The sequence below is a fragment of the Oncorhynchus gorbuscha genome, linkage group LG19 (assembly GCF_021184085.1).
Source record: "Oncorhynchus gorbuscha isolate QuinsamMale2020 ecotype Even-year linkage group LG19, OgorEven_v1.0, whole genome shotgun sequence".
Lineage (NCBI taxonomy): Eukaryota > Metazoa > Chordata > Actinopteri > Salmoniformes > Salmonidae > Oncorhynchus > Oncorhynchus gorbuscha.
In genome coordinates, this window is record NC_060191.1 from 26,714,280 (window position 1) to 26,733,302 (window position 19,023).

Below are 19,023 nucleotides of genomic sequence, written 5' to 3' on the forward strand. Positions count from 1 at the left end.
CATGTGAATAAATCCCACTGTAGGCAATATGCACCCCACCATGTTGCTTTCATCTGTCCTGTCATTTCAGTTCATCAGTGCAGAAGAGTGCAGAAGATGAGGGGTGAAGTCAGGTAGAGAAGCCGATTCAGGCTATTAAACTGTGTCACCTTGTACATGATCTGATCAATATTGAACAGTTTACCTTCCCCAAATTATAGGCCCATTTTATGATATTTACAGCCATTTCTGATCATTAAATTAATAATATTGTAGTGTTTCCAGGGGCAGAGCGAGATTTCGAAGGCACAAACAGGTTTCCAAAGGCTACGGTTTGCGGGAGCGGTAATCGTTTTTTAGAAAGGTCACGTTTGTTACCTACCTCAACTGAACGGGAAGCAAGTCCTTGTGCTTCACCATCTTTCAGGGCCCAAACACACCCGTCCGTGCTTTCGGGGGCCGTTACAGGTCATCCCTATCCCACTTCTGACACAACTGTGGTGTTAATCTATAATTATAATACCCACAAATTCTTGAAGAATAGCACTTATAAATGCCTCACTGTACAGCTTCAAAATCAAGTTAAAACTGTTGTTGACCTCATGTCATGCACTGTCAGTACCATACATTGCAACATCTATGCATTTAAGTGTCCAGCCCCATCCCTCAGTTTAGGCCTATTTAGAAAATCGAGTGGCTGAATAACGTTTTTGTTGTTTTTCGAATTAAAGAGTGGGCCTTTTAACCATTGGGGGAACACGAAACTGGTGGTGCATGCACTTGCCTGGGCAAACATGTAATTCCTCACTCACGCCACACGGGGGGGATTTTACACCACTGTAGAGCAGCATTGACAACAGAATGCAATATGATATTAGGCAGTGGATGGAGGCAAATATTTTCTACTGTATTGATGATGGTGTGTATATACAACCTAATGTATTTTTGGCCACAAAAAAAAGTTTTATGATTTTCTTAGCAATTGAAGATCAAAATGCACTATATCACAACAGCAGTAGGCTGCATATTATTGTACTTGAGTGAGGGAGGTTGGAGTAGATTGAACAGATGTTGCGAAATTTGGGGGCAAAAGAGATTGAAGGTCGATGAGGTGACAAAGGGGAAGAATGGACATTAAATAAAGAGGAGGGGAAAGGGGTGGGGGAGCGCTGAATCGACAAGGGCAGATAAAGGAGAGAGTGGAACGCTCACGAAGGTACACATCTACGGAATCACCAGAGCCACTTCCGCCCACACGAAAGATGGCGGCTCCCTTGATGGAGAAATTGTCGGAATCTTTAGGTTCCCCAGAACCTGCGGTTCGACTGATTCTGTCCGTTTTAGTCGGTGAGTTCAATTTCGTCATCTCTGACAGCTTTCAGTAGACGCTCTGACATAACCATGTGTCACTGTAATATTGAGTTACACCTTTAAAACAGTGTAACTACACACACACACTCCGCTAAACCTGGTAACGTTAATGATGTCTCTTGCTCAACTGCAGTGACTAGCCAGTCTAACGTTGGGCTAGCTAGCGAGTAGACCCGCTGGCAAGCCGAAAGATTACAGTAGCCAAATGCATTTAGCTAGCTTTGTGTTTGACAAGCTGACATGACAGACGGGCTGCAAGGTTGAGCGGGCACAAGACTTCGCACAATTCATTCATCTCTGCTGACTGTCAGAAAAAAACATTTATTTTAATGTTTTTAGCTAACGTTAGCGAGCTAGCGATTATAGCAGACGAGGTTACTACAAGCTGTTGTGGCATACAGTACGGACGGGTTTACTTTACAATGGTCGGTTTATCCCAGGTATCCGGGTGTCTTGTCATCTCTGAACTTTGCTCTGACACATGAGCATGTTTTTCTACTGAAGTCACATATGCTGGGATTGACTAACAAATAGTGCAGTATAACAGTTACGTTCATTGCCTTAATTCAATTGCAGTTGCTTTTCAGCTTCTGGGACCCTGATATGATTTATTCTTGCTGTAGCCTATAATTGTAGATATCTTACCTTTGTCTCATATTGACAATCTTGTAAATGTTTAGAATTTATATGAACTACAATACTGCCTTTACCAGTCATCATTGTGATTGTGACACATTGACGTTATCAGATTGCCCTCCCCACCTCTACTTTATGGAAGTAAATTGAAATGTGATTACAAGCTTTTAATTCTGTGCCAATGTCTACCCTTGTCAGTTACACACACACACCAGAAAACTAAGTGGGGGTGTGTGCAGAGTGGTTAAATTGGGGGGTGGTCCATAATGCACTAACCTTAACGATATGCACCAAAAACTCACATGACAGCCTAACTACAGGCTCTTAATTAATAAACTGGGGTTAACAGTTAACCCCATTTCTTCACAACCAAATAGCATGTGATTTCTGTGTAATGGTCAGATAATGACATTCCAGTGGAGTGACTTTTCATATTTAAACATAAGTCACTCTGCTTTAGGCCTAACCATTTTGAGCTGAATCTCTCTCACTTAATTTGAAGTGTCCAGGAAACTAAAACCTCAACGATTGGTCAGTGTTTCCAGAATCTTTTTGTATTTTTGTTTTAGCAGTAAAATGTCAAACGACTGTGGGAATGTCAGTTCTGGTGCCTTTTTAAAAGGACATTCCACTACCATGTAAATTGAATAAAACGATGCTAACACCATCTAAAATAGAATTTGCCCCTCCAGCCCAAAACATAATGGTCCTTATTATCATGATCTGGCAGGTGTGCTATTAGCCTAACGCTTTTAGCTAATCACCTGGCTATAGCCCAACTGATGCAGTATGTTGGCTGAAGAATGGGATTTCCCATCTGCATTTACCCCATTAGGTTAAGAATTAGCTACATCGCAAACTTTAAACATTATCTTGTTGCTAGTTAGCATCATATTGATGACTTGAATGTCCCAAAAATACAATGTATACACTGTACAAGTATGTTACTGTGAATTCCAAACAACTTTTGTTTAGTGGTATTACAGTAAACTTTACAGTAAAGTATTGTTAAACCAGATTATTTAGAATTTACAGTAACTTACAGGTAAATTACAGGACATTTATTTTTAAAGTGTAGGCCTACCTGTTACACCTGACCCATGTTACATTTGGCCCTTATCTCCTCTCGTGAACAGTGAGGGCTAAACACGCCTAAGCCATTCTGCCCACTCCACTTTGAAAATGGTACAGTTAACAAATGTGTAGGATTTGAGAAATAATAAATACAGTAGTAATGGAAAGCTGGGATACCCTTTTTTTAACAGTTGCCATTAACCCCTTTCAAATGTGTAGTTGTGATGGTGCAATGCACTGTATGCCTGGCCATGTTTTTTTTTTCTCCCTGTGGTACATACAATTTGAAAGTGTCTCAAGAAAAATATTAATTTCTCGCGTGGAATGTGAAAATCCAATTGAAAAGGTCAACTATTCTACTATGGGGTTTTTCTGATTTTGGTGTTCGTTAGGCTGCTCATGTTGTTGGCCGAGGAAAAGTAAGTGTGGTCTGCCGCATCTTTAAAGTGTGTCACGGCAGAAGTATTATTTTTGACATGTTCCACATTTTTGGGGGGTCTGTGGGCAACAATTTCATAGTAGTTGCGCAGGCTGTGCAAGCAGTCAGAAAAGTGGGTCTCGTATGTGTTGACTACATTGGGCAGGAGACACGGGGTACAAAACCATTTTTCCGATTTTGATTTTCATTAGATCTTGTTGTAGGTTATATGATTTTTGCCTAAGGTACAGAACCTCAGCCCCGGCGGGCCCCAGACCAATTGCATCGCTGGGTGTGCACTGATAAACGTCTCTGTTTTTTTATCTTGGGGTTACAGCACTGAACTACACGGTCTTAATTTTGCTGTCGGCACTAAGGGCTCTTGTCTAGAATGATTCACTCGTGTTGATTGCACATGTTAACGGTCTCCTCCTTTCTGTCGTTCCTTCAGGGTACCCCTGTGCCCTGCTGTACCGCCGCTTCTTCTTCCACCAGCCACCCACTGTCATTCACCTATACCACGCCATCTCCGGACTGTCTCTGGCAGCTTTCAACTTTGGTGAGATGCGAGGGGACGGAGGGAGGCAAATAGAGGAGGGAGGCAGAGAGAAAGGAGGTGGGGAAGTGGTGTGGGGGAGGGAGAGAGGAAATGAAGGAGGAACTTGGTAGGTATTTCGGCTCATGCCTATACATTTGTAATACGTTAAAAGGATTGAGAAGTTTGCTATGACCAGCAGACTATTTCTGAGCAGTGCTACATTAAGTAAACAGTGTCAATGGCTTATAACAATATTGGAACATCCCAACTTCAGGTGAAGGAGAGGTGAGAGAGCAGGTGGGTTGTTGACCCTGTAGAAAAGTGGCTGGGGAATGAGTGTTTGGGGGGGGGGGGGATGATTTCCTTATGGCGGTCATGTTGGCAGGGAAACTGTTAGAGTTGGGATGGGGACCTATTAACTCCGGGGGGGGGTTGGGGAGTGGAGGAGATTGGAAGTGTTTGGGTAAAGTGGCTAATTTCTGAAAACCGTGTTTGCCTCTCCATTACTTTGTTGTGGTGGGAGTCAGGTTGCAAAATTCTGGAAACTTTAAATATATTCCCTGGTTTTCCAGAAATCCAGAAATGCCCTCTTTGTTTCAAATGAAATATTTTGGTGTTTGCAGCTTTTGATTATTGCTTCAGGGGCTTCCGTGCCCTACTAGGAAACAACCCCAGTGTTTAACGCTGCAAGGGATCGGCCTAGAACAGGACAGTATCTTAAGGGCGGGATCTGTCTATCTCAGGGATGTCAAACTCGTTTCGTCCCGCGGCCTGATTCTGTCTTTACCGAGGTCCGGAGGGCTGCACATAAAATTGGTTAAGTTTCCTCACTGTCTAAATTACCAAAATACAGTCCGCTAGCCATCGTTTTTGGATTTTGTAATGCTCCCCGACTTTATAGCTTTCGTGTCACTGATTGATAGAAACGCTGGACAAAGTGAAGAGACTATAAACCTAGTTCCTTTATAATTTCTACCCAGTTTTGATTTGGTTGAGCTCATTTCCCACCACAAAATTATTATTTAAAAAAATAATTTTGCTCAAAACACCTGTGGGTGTATGTTAGACCTTGAGCTAGTCCAGGAGTGTCAATCATTCAATTTGTATGCTATAGCTAGCCTAAGCAGTAACCACCAAGTCATGAGTAATTGTGAAGATTTAAAGAGAGTTTGACAGACTGAGGGAGTTTAGAGAGGGATGGATGGTTTGAGGTTTACATGATAGTACGGGATTAATAACGCAACCTTTTTCCCCCTTGTTCTCTGCTGCACTTGGATTTTACAGCAGGTCTGTTGCACTTTCTCTGTCTTTGTGGAATCTATCTGGTTTTTTATCCTCTTCACTTGATAACCTGTGTTGACCTGCTCATCTTCAATTTGCAAGAATTGCACTCTTTCCTCCTCTGATGTAAGCGCAGAGAGAAGAAACAATCTCTCTGGCCCCTTTCCCTTCCTCTGTCCCTCCATCATTCCATCTTTCTGTCTCTTTCAGGAACCCAGCTCTATCACTCTGCATTATGCGTCCTTGTCCAGTTCCTGATGATGAGGCTTATGGGAAGGACGATAACAACCGTCCTGGCCAGCTTTATGTTTCAAATGGTGAGATTTTTCCCTCAATCTTTCTCGCTCCTTTTTTTTCTCCTTTTCTCTCAATCTCCTCCTGTGTTCTGTTGTGATGCGGGAGTCAAGTGATAGAGGAAGCATCTCTCGCTCGTTGCCGCTGCCTTGCTACGGTGGTTGAAGAGCTGCACTGTCCGTGTGTGTGTAATTTCTGCTGTTCATGTTACGATGTCCTCTTTCACTGGAGTACTGAAGAGCCGTAGAATACTGCCACTGTATGACGTAATGCGCTCGCCCGCCCTCCCTCCCTCCTTTACATTTATTTTTATTTTTTTTAAAGTGCGACTGTAATCATTGTTTTTTTGTGTTAATCAAGCATGTCTTCTTTATCCCCTTCTCTCTCTGTAGGCATACCTGCTGTCAGGCTACTATTACACCGCTACAGAAGAATATGATATCAAGTGGACCATGCCCCAATGTGTCCTTGCACTCAAACTTATCGGTATGTTCACCTCATCACAAACACCCTCTCTCCGCTGCTCTGTACAACCCCTCTTTGTTTCCCACTTATTTTGTGTAACACCCGTTGCTGCGTGATTATTTTTTACGATTTCCTTTTATTCTCTTAGCGACGACTTGCGTTTGTCGTAGTTGTTCATTGGCCTCGGCGATAACATGGATCACATTTTGCATAGTGCAGTATACTAAAAAACCTACTAAGATCCATCATGGTTTTACATGGGTGCAGCTGAGGTGCAACATCTACAGTCAAAGTATTCATTCCAATGTTCATGGCAATCCTAGGAGCTTTCATAACATGGTGACTGATGCCAATTTGCGTTCTCTTTGATTTCAGGTTTGTCGTTTGATTACTATGACGGTGGCCAGGAACCAGTGAGTTGATTGATCTCTCTATCTGCGTTTGATTATTGGTCAATTCTGTGTGGAATTGTTTTTATCTCTGTTCTAGTTTTTTTTTCTTTTTTTTTTTCTATCAGTGTACTTGTCTGTCTGTGCTTCAACCTCTTCCAAGTGTGTGTGTGTGTGTGTGTGTGACAGACAGTTTGGATGTTTGAGTGAGAGACTTTGTCCACACACCAGTCAGAGATGAGTTGAGGTAGCGTGTGTTTGCATTGAGGAAGTTATCCATTTACAAACAGGCAAGTGTCTAGTGGTCATCATTACAAATGATACTCTGTACAGTTGCTTCTCACCTTTTCTGTGTGTAGGGGTGCTCCTAAATGGCACAACTTATAGGGCTCTGGACGAAAGTAGAGCGCCATGTAGGGAATAGGGTGCGATTTGGGACACACCCGTAGTCTAGTTACTGTGCTGTGTATCTTGTTTTGTCCAGTCAAAAAGGCCCCAAAAGGCAGGCACATGGGTTTGCACTTGGAAAACCAGCAGTTTTATGCCCCCTAGTTAAATGCCTGTTAAGTAGACCTATTTGGTTCAATTGAATTTGTGGTCAAACCATGGGCTGCTTTCAACAAGAACCCTGGGTAACTGGATATGCAGCGAGCTCAGCCAGTGACTGTGCACTGTTCAATGTCTCTCCTCTATTTCCTGTCTTTTCTTTTCTTTCACTTTTCATTCTCCCCTTTTCCCCTCTTTGCTTTCCTTTTCTCTGCTCACCCTTTTCTCATTTACCCAACCTTTCCCCTTTTACTCTAAATCCTCCATCTCCTCTTAACCCTCCCCCTTCTTTCTCCCTGGCTCCAACCACTATTCTCCACCTCACTCTCCTTCCTCTCTCCCCCTCCACCCCACCAGTCCAAGTTGAATGAGGAGCAGAAGAGGTCAGCCCTAGCCAAAGTTCCCTCTCTGCTGGAGGTAATCGGCTTCTCCTACTTCTATGGAGGCTTTCTGGTGGGGCCCCAGTTCACACTGCGCAGCTACCAGAGGCTCGTCAAAGGGGAGCTCACCGACTGCCCCGGACAGCCACCTAACAGGTAGAGGAGGGGCGGACTGGGAGGTGGGATGGGGCGGACTGGGAGGTGGGATGGGGCGGACTGGGAGGTGGGATGGGGCGGACTGGGAGGTGGGATGGGGCGGACTGGGAGGTGGGATGGGGCGGACTGGGAGGTGGGATGGGGGGTGCAGGGATGGAGGCAGAGAGAGGAAGGAGATGGATACATTGGTTTACTTAACAATATTTTTCTTTCTCTCAGTGTTATACCTGCTATGAAGCGATTCTCCCTTGGCCTCCTTTGCCTGGTGATCTACGCAATATTCAGTCCCCACTACCCAGATAGCTATTACCTAACAGATGAGTATGACGTAAGAAAGCCTTGCTTTTGCACCAGCATTCCTGACACTTAACATCACTGATTGAAGCCAAAGCCACATTTCCTTACGTTGTTCTGTTTGACAAATGTAACCGTCCAAAGTCAAATGCGAACGTGTCTCTTCAGGCCCAGCCGTTCTGGTACCGCTGTGTCTTCATCCTCCTTTGGGCCAAAGTCATCCTGTACAAATATGTCAGCTGCTGGGTCATAGCGGTGAGTAGTAGCACAATGTAGCAGCACTTGGTATGCAAAAACATCTCATTTCCAGGCTGCTCCCGCTTCAAAATAACAACACCTTTTACAGACACACCTGTCTCCACACACCTGTCATTCACACACAGATTAGTTTCGCTGGGACACACCTACGTCAGATCAGGGGAGAAGAAACTGGTCTGGGAGCCCAGTATATCACCGATACCATGTATTTAAGTTAATCAGGAAGAAGTTATTCAAGTGTTTGTAAAAGGAATGTCTTTGATTTGTGACTCAGGAGGGTGTCTGTATACTCTCTGGGCTTGGCTATAATGGCCTGGGTCAGAATGGCGAGTACCAATGGGACGCCTGCGCAAATATGAAGGTGTGGACATTTGAGACCACACCCCTTTTCACGGGCACCATCGCCTCCTTCAACATTAACACCAACGCCTGGGTGGCCAGGTTAGTGCCTGACTAAAACTCGTAACTATTTATGGCCAGGTTAGTGCTTTCTGGGATCCTTGGGGCATCCCCACCCTTACCTTAACCATTTAAAATTCCACCTTAATTGGGTAAGGACGTCCCAGGGATCTTGGATAGCAGGGACCTTAGAGTCTGATTTTAAAACTGTATGGCTAGGTTAGTGTCTGACAAAGTGCTAAAGGTCTCTTGCAAAATAGATTTAAGCTGTATAAATACAGGTTTAATTGATAAAAATATATACTGGTATATCTAACAATATTTTGTGGTTTGTAACACTCCTCCAGGCATGTGTTTAAGCGGTTGAAGTTCCTGGGCAATAAGCTCCTGTCTCAGGTGACCGCGCTTGCGTTCCTGGCCATCTGGCATGGCACGCACTCCGGATACCTCCTCTGCTTCTCCATGGAGTTTATCATCGTAAATGTGGAGAGACAGGTACGAGTAAATAATGGAATTTAATAGAATTTTAATAAAGCACTAATTGAATACTGAACTTCCTGCTTTATTCCTATGGGTACACTCAATATGGCTGCTTGTCCACCAATCACAGCACAGTGGCTTGATTGGGAATGGCTGTTCTAGTAATTTTATTTCTATGGAAACAAGCACCAGAGAGCGAATCCTGAGAAGAAAATGCCGCCTCGCTTATTTTTGGATGCTTTCAAAGTTGTACACAGCAATGTCTTGACCATGGTGGGAATGTACCGTATGTATTTTTTTAAAGCTGATAAGGTTAATAAACCTGTTTTGCGAGGGTGACCTGACCCTCAGTATTCAAAACATAGTTGCGTCAAACATTGGGAGCATATAAACAGTGTGCTATGGCTTCATCTCTCTTTGTGATGTTTTCCATTCTCTGGAGCTGTGCATTTTAAACCTCATCAAGAGGAGACAACCTGTCAGTGCTAATTTATCCTCAAGCGGGTCAACAACTAAGGGTTCAAGATCTCCATTTAAGCTATTGGAGGATTCTCAAACTCTCTTCCCTGTATGCGTTACTGCATTACTGTGTGCGCCCCTGTCCGTAACTATACCTTTTTATACTGTACACGTATCCCTGTTTGTTTCAGGCCCAAGCGCTGGTGAGGGACAGTCCCCTGCTGACCCGCCTGGCCAACAGTTCCCTCTACCCCCTCATCTACCTGGTCCAGCAGTTCATCCACTGGCTCTTCATGGGCTATCCTTTGGTGCCCTTCTGCCTCTTCACCTACGACAAGTGGCTCAGGGTAATAAACGGCTTAGAAAGCCTTCGGAATGTTGTCATAAGCATATTGCAACACATTTTTACTTGAAGTAGCTAAAGGTCTGTGGTATTACAAACTTCCAGCTACATGTTAGAACTCAGATCATGGATTATTGTGTGATGAGTGAGTGCAGTTTTCTGGCATGCGTTTAAGTTTTTGACTTTGGTTGGGGAAATGGCTATCTGGATGAGGATTTAATGTGCCCGGTTTGTCATCTTTCTGTTTTGCAGGTGTATTCGTCCATTTATTTCTGCGGCCACATATTCTTCATCACGTTGTATCTAGGCATCCCGTATCTCCGCAAGGTGCTGGTACCTAGAAAAGAACGGAGTGAGAAAAAGGAGGACTAAGAACTATGTTAGGTAAATGCAAGCTTCTGTATAGTTCTTCCAGACTCTTCTGTGTTTACAGTAAGGCTGTGGCGATAATGGAATTTTGGATAATGATTTAAAGGGATAGTTCACCCATCTTAAAAAATGGTATATTGGCTTCCTTACCCTGGAAGCTGTCTATGGACAAGGTATGACAGAAATCCATGCTTTGGATTTGTTTACCTGGCTGCTGTTTCAAATGCTACTGTTTTAGCATTTTTAGCACAAAAGCAAGTCAATGGTAGCTGTATTAGCATTTTTTGGGGCACTAAATGTCCACATCTACGTACCAAAAACTGTAAGTTACTTGTAGATGAAAAGCGTTTGAAACAGTGGCAGGGGTAAACAAAACGTAAGCATTGATTGCTGTCATACCATGTCCATAGACTGCTTACAGGGTATGGAAACCAGTGTGTTATTTTGTCATTTGGGTGAACTAGCCCTAAAAAAAACATTGGCCGGTTTTTACTGAGAGATGACAACTGAGCTTGTAATGTGTCTTTGAAAATGATCTACGACACACCTAATGTCCTTCTGTAGCTCAGTTAGTAGAGCATGGCGCTTGTAACGCCAGGGTAGTGGGTTCGATTCCCGGGACCACCCATATGTAGAATGTATGCACACATGACTGTAAGTCGCTTTGGATAAAAGCGTCTGCTAAATGGCTTATTATTATTATTATTATGTATACATCACAGCTTTGGTGACACCTACGTCTCAGAAATGTATGATTTTTGACCACTTGGAACTTTAGGAAATGAAGCTTCCCCTCCCAACAGTGCTGTACTGCCCGTAAAATGATTGCTGCCCTCGTTGAGACATTACCAACTTTACCCTCGTCATGTAAAAATGAAAAAATGCTATTGGGTAAACTATATCTACTTGAAAATGAAGTTGAAAGACCTAAAAGCAATGTATTAAAACAATTATTATTCATAATTGGCGGTTATACCATTACTGACCTAGTTTAGACTTAATACCCTGTAAACACATTCTCTATGTTTCAGTTATTCATTAGTCTCCATATTGGCAAAAGATAGTTTCCAGATAATTAATTCAACTTAAAGGCACAGTTTACCCCCAAAATGACTTTTGACGGATGTTTTCATACCTCCATAAATGGTATGAATTCAAAATTATGCAGATCTAAAATGAATGGGAAAGATTCCGATCCAAAACAAATGCTGCCAATTTTTCTCAATTTTTGTTTGAGATTTGGGCTTCTACATTTCTCCTCATGCATGTAGAGGGTTCTTCACAACATCTTTATGAATAAACAGAAATGTCACTGTCGCTTATGTTACTTGTGGATATATGATATTTATGATGATGGCTTGGATTTATATAGTGCTTTTCCATCACATGCTCTAAGCACTTTTTGTAAGGGGGGAAAAAATCACCTCAACTAATCATTCTCTCTTTCTCTCAGGTCTCTGGCTGAATCTCCACCCAGGATGTGACTGAAGGGAACTGTGACTTTTAACTAGGAGCGGATCAGAAAATATTTTAAAGCCTTTAATATTATTTGTGTACACATTTTTCTTTCTATTTATTTTAGTGTTTTGGACGGGACGCACGTTTTTTTGGGACCAGGGAGATAAAGGTACAGGAAATAACCATTGAGCCAATCAGGGGTGTTTTCTTGGTTTTTAGAACTTGAGAGACTGAAGTCTTATACACAGTATATTGCACTCGCCACTCACAGGCTCTGGATCCGTAGGCAGCTCTGTTTTATGATCTCTCTTCCTGTTTCAACCCTTCCCTCAAGTCCATATACACGGTGTATACAAAACATCCTAATATTGAGTTGCACCCCCCCCCAGCCTCAATTCGTCGGGCATGGAATCTACAAGGTGTCGAAAGCGTTCCACAGGGATGCTGGCCCATGTTGACTCAAATGCTTCCCACAGTTGTGTCAAGTTGACTGGATGTCCTTTTGGGTGGTGGACCATTCTTTATACACATAGAAACTGTTGAGCGTGAAAAACCCAGCAGTGTTTCAGTTCTTGACGAAAGCCGGTGCGCCTGGCACCTACTACCATACCCCGTTCAAAGGCACTTAAATATTTTGTCTATTCACCGTCTGAATTGACACACAAACACACACAATCCATGGCTTAAAAATCCTTATTTGTCCTGTCTCCTCCCCTTCATCTACACTGATTTGAAGTGAATTTAACAAGTGACATAAATAAGGGATCTTAGCTTTTGCATGATTCACCTTGTGAGTCTGTCATGGAAAGAGCAGGTGTTCTTAATGTTTTCTCTACGCCGTGTATGTATATAGACATGTCTGTGCAGGCTCTATGGTTCAGGCACAACAAATGTTTTTGGCACTTTCAGATTTAATGTAAACATTCATTTTGTTGAGAACAAAAAAACAAGGATTGCTGCTCTGATGGGAATTATATATTTTGGGGGAGGAGTGTTTTCATTGGCCAACACTCACTCACAAGAAGCACTGTACACACTAACACGTGACTCAAAAATGGCCTTGTATTATCAACTGTTTTTACATTTATTCTGGGTTCAATTCAGATTTTGTTTCCTTTATTTCGTGACGAGACTGGATTTTATAGCTATTTTAGGAGGGTTTTACGATCAACCATTTTGTAGCTTTCGATAAGATTCCATGAAGGGATTTCAATGCTCTCCTCTTCCCACATCTCCCTCTCCTCATGACCCTTTTCATCCTCCTATTTGTCTGCCGTCGTCCTCTCACTCCATTGCCACCCCACACCCTTCCGGCTGTCTCTGAACAAACTGGAAAACAAACTCCCAACTTAAACAACAGGTAACCAAAACCACCACTTTTACATTAAGTGACATCACCATACCAATGTCAGCAGCATCACAAGTGGTCTCCAGTGAGATCTAGCACCTTCCTCGATCTTTTTTAGGACTTGGTAAAACTTTGCCCTAACCACTGACGTAAGGTCAGATGTAGAATGTTTGACCTGTCAGATACTCTGTTCCTACATCTACCACTATCCTTTTCCAATGCAGAGACACATTGGGAGAGCAGTGACTCACTGTAGCAACAACCCACATTTTAATAATATTTATACTTGTGGTAATAATTAATTGATGTGAATTAATTGTTATTTCAGAGACTACTTTTTTGCCTTATTGCTACCAAATGTACAAAGGAAAAGAAATGTGGAAAAAAGAATTTTAAATACATTTTTTGTAATGTTCATTAAAATGCTGGATTTTAAAAACCAAAGAGGTGTGTGTGTCAGTGGTGTAAAAATACTTTAAGTAGTACTTTAAGTATTTATCTGTACTTTGCTTTACTATTTATGTTTGATAACTTTTACTTAATTACACTCCTAAAGAAAATTTATTTTTTTTTACTCCATATGTTTTCTCTGACACCCAAAAGTACTGGTTACAGAGTGCTTAGGACTGGAAAACGGTCTAGTTTACACACTTATCAAGAGAACACACATGGTCATCTCTGATCTGGCAGACTCACTAAACACATGCATTGTTTGTGAATTATGTCTTAGTGTGTATCCCTGGCTATATGTACATTTTAAAAACAAGAAAATAGTGGTGTCTGGTTTGCTTTATATTAGGGAATTATAAGTTATTTATACTTTTGATACTTATATTTTAGCAATTCCATTTACTTTTTATACTTAAGTATATTTTGAACCAAATACTTCTATTCAAGTATTTTACTGGGTGACTGGAGTAATTTTCTATTAAGGTGTCTATACTTTTACTCAAGTATGAAAATTGAGTACTTTTCCTCCACTGGTGTGTGTCTGGCAGAAGGGGTGATATGACGTAATTTTGCAGTCAGGGCGGGGAAAGGTAGTGGCTGTTAAGAGAGCGCCCCCCCCCCACCTATCAGTCACTACATGTAGACACAAAAATAATATGTTGCGCTGAAATGAGTAATATTATGCGTTGTCCCCAACACCCTCATAGTGGATTCAAGTAAACAGAGAGAACAGTGCAATTTGGCAGGGAGCTAGAATTGGATCTGAGAGGAGAGAGGACGCAGTGTGGGCGGGTTAAGAAACACGGAGAGGGAGGGGACGTCAGCGTTATATTCCCATCGTTTTTACCCCTTCATACGACGTCTGCCGAAAACAAGGACATCGGTATTGAGATTCTATCCGTTCGTATCACTGTCTTGCGTCAAACTGAGGCGTACACATTTGAGCATCTTCAAGAGATCTGTGTATGAAATCCCGATACCTGCGCTTTAGTTTTTTTTGCGTCGGAGGATAGCTGAGCTGCAAAAGCGCGGATGCTACGAGGGTAGCGTTGGGTACCAAAACACCTCACTCACCACGGTAATGTGAAATTGACAGCGGCTTTCTTATGTTTTTGATTGTAACCCGTATCTTTGTCGTCGACTTTTTTTTAAGGGTCCAAAATATAGATCTGCTGGCGTATGGTGCCAATTGATGCACCTATCAATCAATATGGGGTATAAAATCGATTAGTTATTGTCGCATAAACGCATGTCTGCATCACCTCTGTGTAGCCTTGAACAACCCGTGCTAACTAATTTTTAGAATAATATATATTTTACGCTCCTCTACAGTCTCGTTCAAGTTTTTAGTTTTGATTTAATATATAGGCCTAGGTCTTGATAGGCTTCGATTTTACGCATGGCAGTGAATGGTAGAATGTGGGTATCGTGATGCCAATAACGGCTCAATACCCCATGGAATCATTTTGGATACCGTGTCAACCAACTGGCACGGACACCAAAGCCTAAACACACCCACACAGGCAATGAGTAGGTGTGTGCATAGGCAGCATATTGGCCTGTATATAGGCTATAACATCATTTACCATCTCAAAATGAACAACAGCATAACTGGGCTATACGTTGCAGCTTTTTATTATGCATACCAGTTTGTTTTGATTCCGTCTAATGCTCCATTTTATTGTACCAGTTTAATGTGCCAATGACCTGGGCCCATGTGCTGTCTTTTTACTGGGCTTTTGTTATTCTGCGTTATTCGTCTGTATTCTGTATGAGGTGAAAATATAGCGCCGGAAGATTCCGTTGGATGTAGGCTTAATGTATTAGGATGTTTACTTATGTGTATTTGTCTGCCCTGGCATGTCTAGTCTATGTTCTCTACACCTCAGCCTATCTTCCAGTGCTGATCGGCCTAATGTGTCTAACTCATTCTGCGGCGGGCCGAGTGTCTCCTCCCTACTACTTCATTGATGAATTAAGGCCGCTGATTAGTTAGGACCTCACCACACCTGGTTGTATAGGTCTTAATTGGACCCAAATTGTAAGGAGAAATCAAAAACCAGCCCACTCGGCCCTCTGTGGAATGAGTTTGACACCCCTGGTTTAATGCATGTACTGTATTCCTCCTCCCTGTCCTCCTCCTCCCTTCTACCTTTCCCTTCCTCCCTCAGATGGACAGAATGAATTGTCTCTCCTTCCTCCTCCTTTGCTTGTCTTCAGTTGCCAATGGCAACAAAGGTCAGTTTCCTTTCCTTTTGACTGTTAATTGTGAGAACTGCTGAAATAAATGTTTTTTTCTATTGCCATGGGAGCACAGATACCTGTAGTCATGCTCTTGGCCAGGGCCCTTTTGTTGCTGTCCCCTAAACTAGAGGGAATTCAATCATATATCCACTCACTGTGCTCAACGTCATAATATATCACATTATATGTCTGTAATGTGTGATTACATACACATCACCATTATAGAGTGTTGTCCTGTATGTATGTATGTATGTATGTATGTATGTATGTATGTATGTATGTATGTATGTATGTATGTATGTATGTATGTATGTATGTATGTATGTATGTATGTATGTATGTATGTATGTATGTATGTATGTATGTATGTATTTTGCTCAATGTGGTGATGTTGCTGTATGTGATTCTGCGTGTAATTGATAGCATGACATTCCAAGGAGGATCAATCTTCTTCTCTTGAGATAGATCACCGTGGATAGCCATGACTCTTGATTTACCAACATTGTTCCAATGATTATCACGCTGGAGACTTGAAATTAGACTGGGGGCAAAGGACGTCAGATAGGGCGAGGGAGGAGAGGAGAAAGGGAGTGACGCTGAAAGACAGGGAGAGCGAAGTGGAAAGGAGAGAAGGGGAGCAGCAGTGATGGGGGGGGGGCAAAAGGAGTCGGTCCAAGGAAAGAGATACGGAGACGCAGCGTGTGTGACAGACAAACAGTCAGATAGTTAGGAAGGGCGGGTGGGTGGGGAGAGGAAGAGAGATGGTGCGTTAAATCAAGTGACAGAGAGAGAGAGAGAGAGAGAGAGAGAGAGAGAGAGAGAGAGAGAGAGAGAGAGAGAGAGAGAGAGAGAGAGAGAGAGAGAGAGAGAGAGAGAGAGAGAGAGAGAGAGAGAGAGAGAGAAAAGTGAGCGAGATAAGAGCGTGTGAGAGAAGGGCAGAGAACGAGGGGATGTGTCAAAGAGAGAGAAAGTGAGAGAGATGGAGCGAGATGGATGGAAAGAGAGCTCTCAATCTGTAATCCCGGGTGTAATCCACAGCCCTGATGTTCAGATTAATGCTGTATTGCAGAGAGATGGAGAGAGAGAGGGAATGGGAAAGAGAGACAGGCGGGGGGAGAGGGTTAGAGATAAATGACAAAAAGAGGGACAGAGCAGAAGCTTGAGGACAGGCAGTGTTCGTATCAGATGAACCATTGAGGATGGTGAATACTAGCCTGGGTGTGAATACTAGCCTGGGCATGATTCACCGGCCTGGTCACACAACCAAAATGGTGTACTACAAAGCAAGATCAAGGCAGCTAACTTGCCTGAATACTCTTAAAAAACATTTTGAGTATTTAGAAATATAAGCTCGTTATGGACATGGTCTAATTGACTCAACAACCAAACATACATCCCACTTGGGAATTTCAACAACAAAAATCAATGTGATGACGTTAAATCAATGTGATGACGTTAAATCAATGTGATGACGTTAAATCAATGTGATGACGTTAAATCAATGTGATGACGTTAAATCAATGTGATGACGTTAAATCAATGTGGAGAACTGGATTAGGAAAAACGTCATCAGCGTTAGGGAATTAGGTATGTTTGGTTTATTTCACGTTGAATTCACAACTCAACCAAATGTACATCAAAACTAGACGTTGAGCTGATGTCTGTGCCCAGTGGGATATCTACAGTGCATTAGGAGAGGAATCAGACCCCTTGAATTTTTCCACAGCCTTGTTTAAAAAAAGGTTTCACATCAATCTACCCCATAATGACAAAGCAAAAACAGTTTTTTTTACCTTATTTACATTTATCCACTATTTTACCAGGGAAGTTGACTGAGAACACATTCTCATTTTCAGCAACAACCTGGGGAATAGTTACAGGGGAGAGGGATGAATGAGCCAATTGTAAACTGGGGTTTTATTAGGTGCCCATGATGGTTTGAGGGCCAGATTGGGAATTTAGCCAGGACACCAGGGTTAACACCTGTACTCTTACAATAAGTGCTCTGGGATCTTTAATGACCTCAGACAGTCAGGACACCCGTTTAAAGTCCCATCCGAAAGACAGCACCCTACACAGGGCAGTTTCCCCAATCACTGTCCTCAGGATATTATTTTAGACCAGAGGAAAGAGTGCCTCCTACTGGCCCTCCAACACCACTTCCAGCAGCATCTGTTCTCCCATCCAGGAATTGACCAGGACCAACCCTGCTTAGCTTCAGAAGCAAGCCAGCAGTGGTATGCAGGGTGGTATGCTGCTGGCATAAATATTCAGACTCTTTGCTATGAGACTCGAAATTGAGCTCCCTTGAGATGTTTTTACAACTTGATTGGAGTCCACCGGTGGTAAATTAAATTCATTGGAAATGATTTGGAAAGACCAGGCGTGGAAAGACCACACCTGTTTATGTAAGGTCACACAGTTGACAGTGCATGTCAGAGCAAAAGCCAAGCCATGAGGTCAAAGGAATTGTCCATAGAGCTCCGGGACAGGATTTTGTCGAGGCACAGATCTGCGGAAGGGTACCAAAACATTTCTGCAGCATTGAAGGTCCCCAAGAACACAGTGCCTCCATCATGCTTAAATGGAAGAAGTTTGGAACCACCAAGACTCTTCCTGAATCAAATCAAATCAAATGTATTTATATAGCCCTTCGTACATCAGCTGATATTATTATTATTATTATATTATTATATATCTCAAAGTGCTGTACAGAAACCCATCCTAAAACCCCAAACAGCAAGCAATGCAGGTGTAGAAGCACGGTGGCTAGGAAAAACTCCCTAGAAAGGCCAAAACCTAGGAAGAAACCTAGAGAGGAACCAGGCTATGTGGGGTGGCCAGTCCTCTTCTGGCTGTGCCAGGTGGAGATTATAACAGAACATGGCCAAGATGTTCAAATGTTCATAAATGACCAGCATGGTCGAATAATAATAAGGTAGAACAGCTGAAACTGGAGCAGCAGCACGACCAGGTGGACTGGGGACAGCAAGGAGTCATCATGTCAGGTAGTCCTGGGGCATGGTACTAGGGCTCAGGTCCTCCGAGAGAGAGAAAGAAAGAGAGAAGGAGAGAATTAGAGAACGCACACTTAGATTCACACAGGACACCGAATAGGACAGGAGAAGTACTCCAGATATAATAAACTGACCCTAGCCCCCCGACACATAAACTACTGCAGCATAAATACTGGAGGCTGAGACAGGAGGGGTCAGGAGACACTGTGGCCCCATCCTAAAGCTGTCCGCCCGGCCAAATTGAGCAATCGGGGGAGAAGGGCGTTGGTCACGGAGGTGACCAAGAACCCGATGGTCCGCTCTGACAGAGCTCCAGAGTTCCTCTGTGGAGACGGGAGAACATTCCAGAAGGTCAACCATCTATGCAGCACTCCACC

General features: G+C 42.8%; 2 protein-coding genes across 4 annotated transcripts in view; both read left to right on the forward strand.

Moving 5' to 3' along the window:
* The first annotated feature begins 1,168 nt into the window (after positions 1 to 1,168).
* Positions 1,169 to 11,630, forward strand: LOC124006388 (lysophospholipid acyltransferase 5-like). The gene is made up of 13 exons (XM_046316378.1): positions 1,169 to 1,326; positions 3,930 to 4,037; positions 5,508 to 5,614; positions 5,984 to 6,077; positions 6,432 to 6,469; positions 7,349 to 7,527; positions 7,747 to 7,855; positions 7,990 to 8,076; positions 8,354 to 8,520; positions 8,826 to 8,973; positions 9,609 to 9,764; positions 10,013 to 10,144; positions 11,583 to 11,630. Exons 1-12 carry the CDS (start codon positions 1,242 to 1,244, stop codon positions 10,130 to 10,132), a joined length of 1,398 nt encoding a protein of 465 aa, XP_046172334.1. The 5' UTR covers positions 1,169 to 1,241; the 3' UTR covers positions 10,133 to 10,144; positions 11,583 to 11,630.
* A 2,492-nt stretch (positions 11,631 to 14,122) lies between these two features.
* The window catches only part of LOC124006267 (calsyntenin-3-like), a 57,805-nt gene continuing 52,904 nt past the window's right edge, over positions 14,123 to 19,023 (forward strand). Inside the window, exons 1-2 of one of the 3 annotated variants that reach the window (XM_046316175.1) lie at positions 14,123 to 14,463; positions 15,557 to 15,623. In XM_046316175.1, coding sequence (XP_046172131.1) covers positions 15,557 to 15,623 — 67 coding nt within the window. In that variant the 5' untranslated portion in view covers positions 14,123 to 14,463. The remainder of the gene's footprint in view (positions 14,464 to 15,556; positions 15,624 to 19,023) is intronic. The other 2 variants (XM_046316178.1, XM_046316176.1) reach the window with 2 other exon arrangements.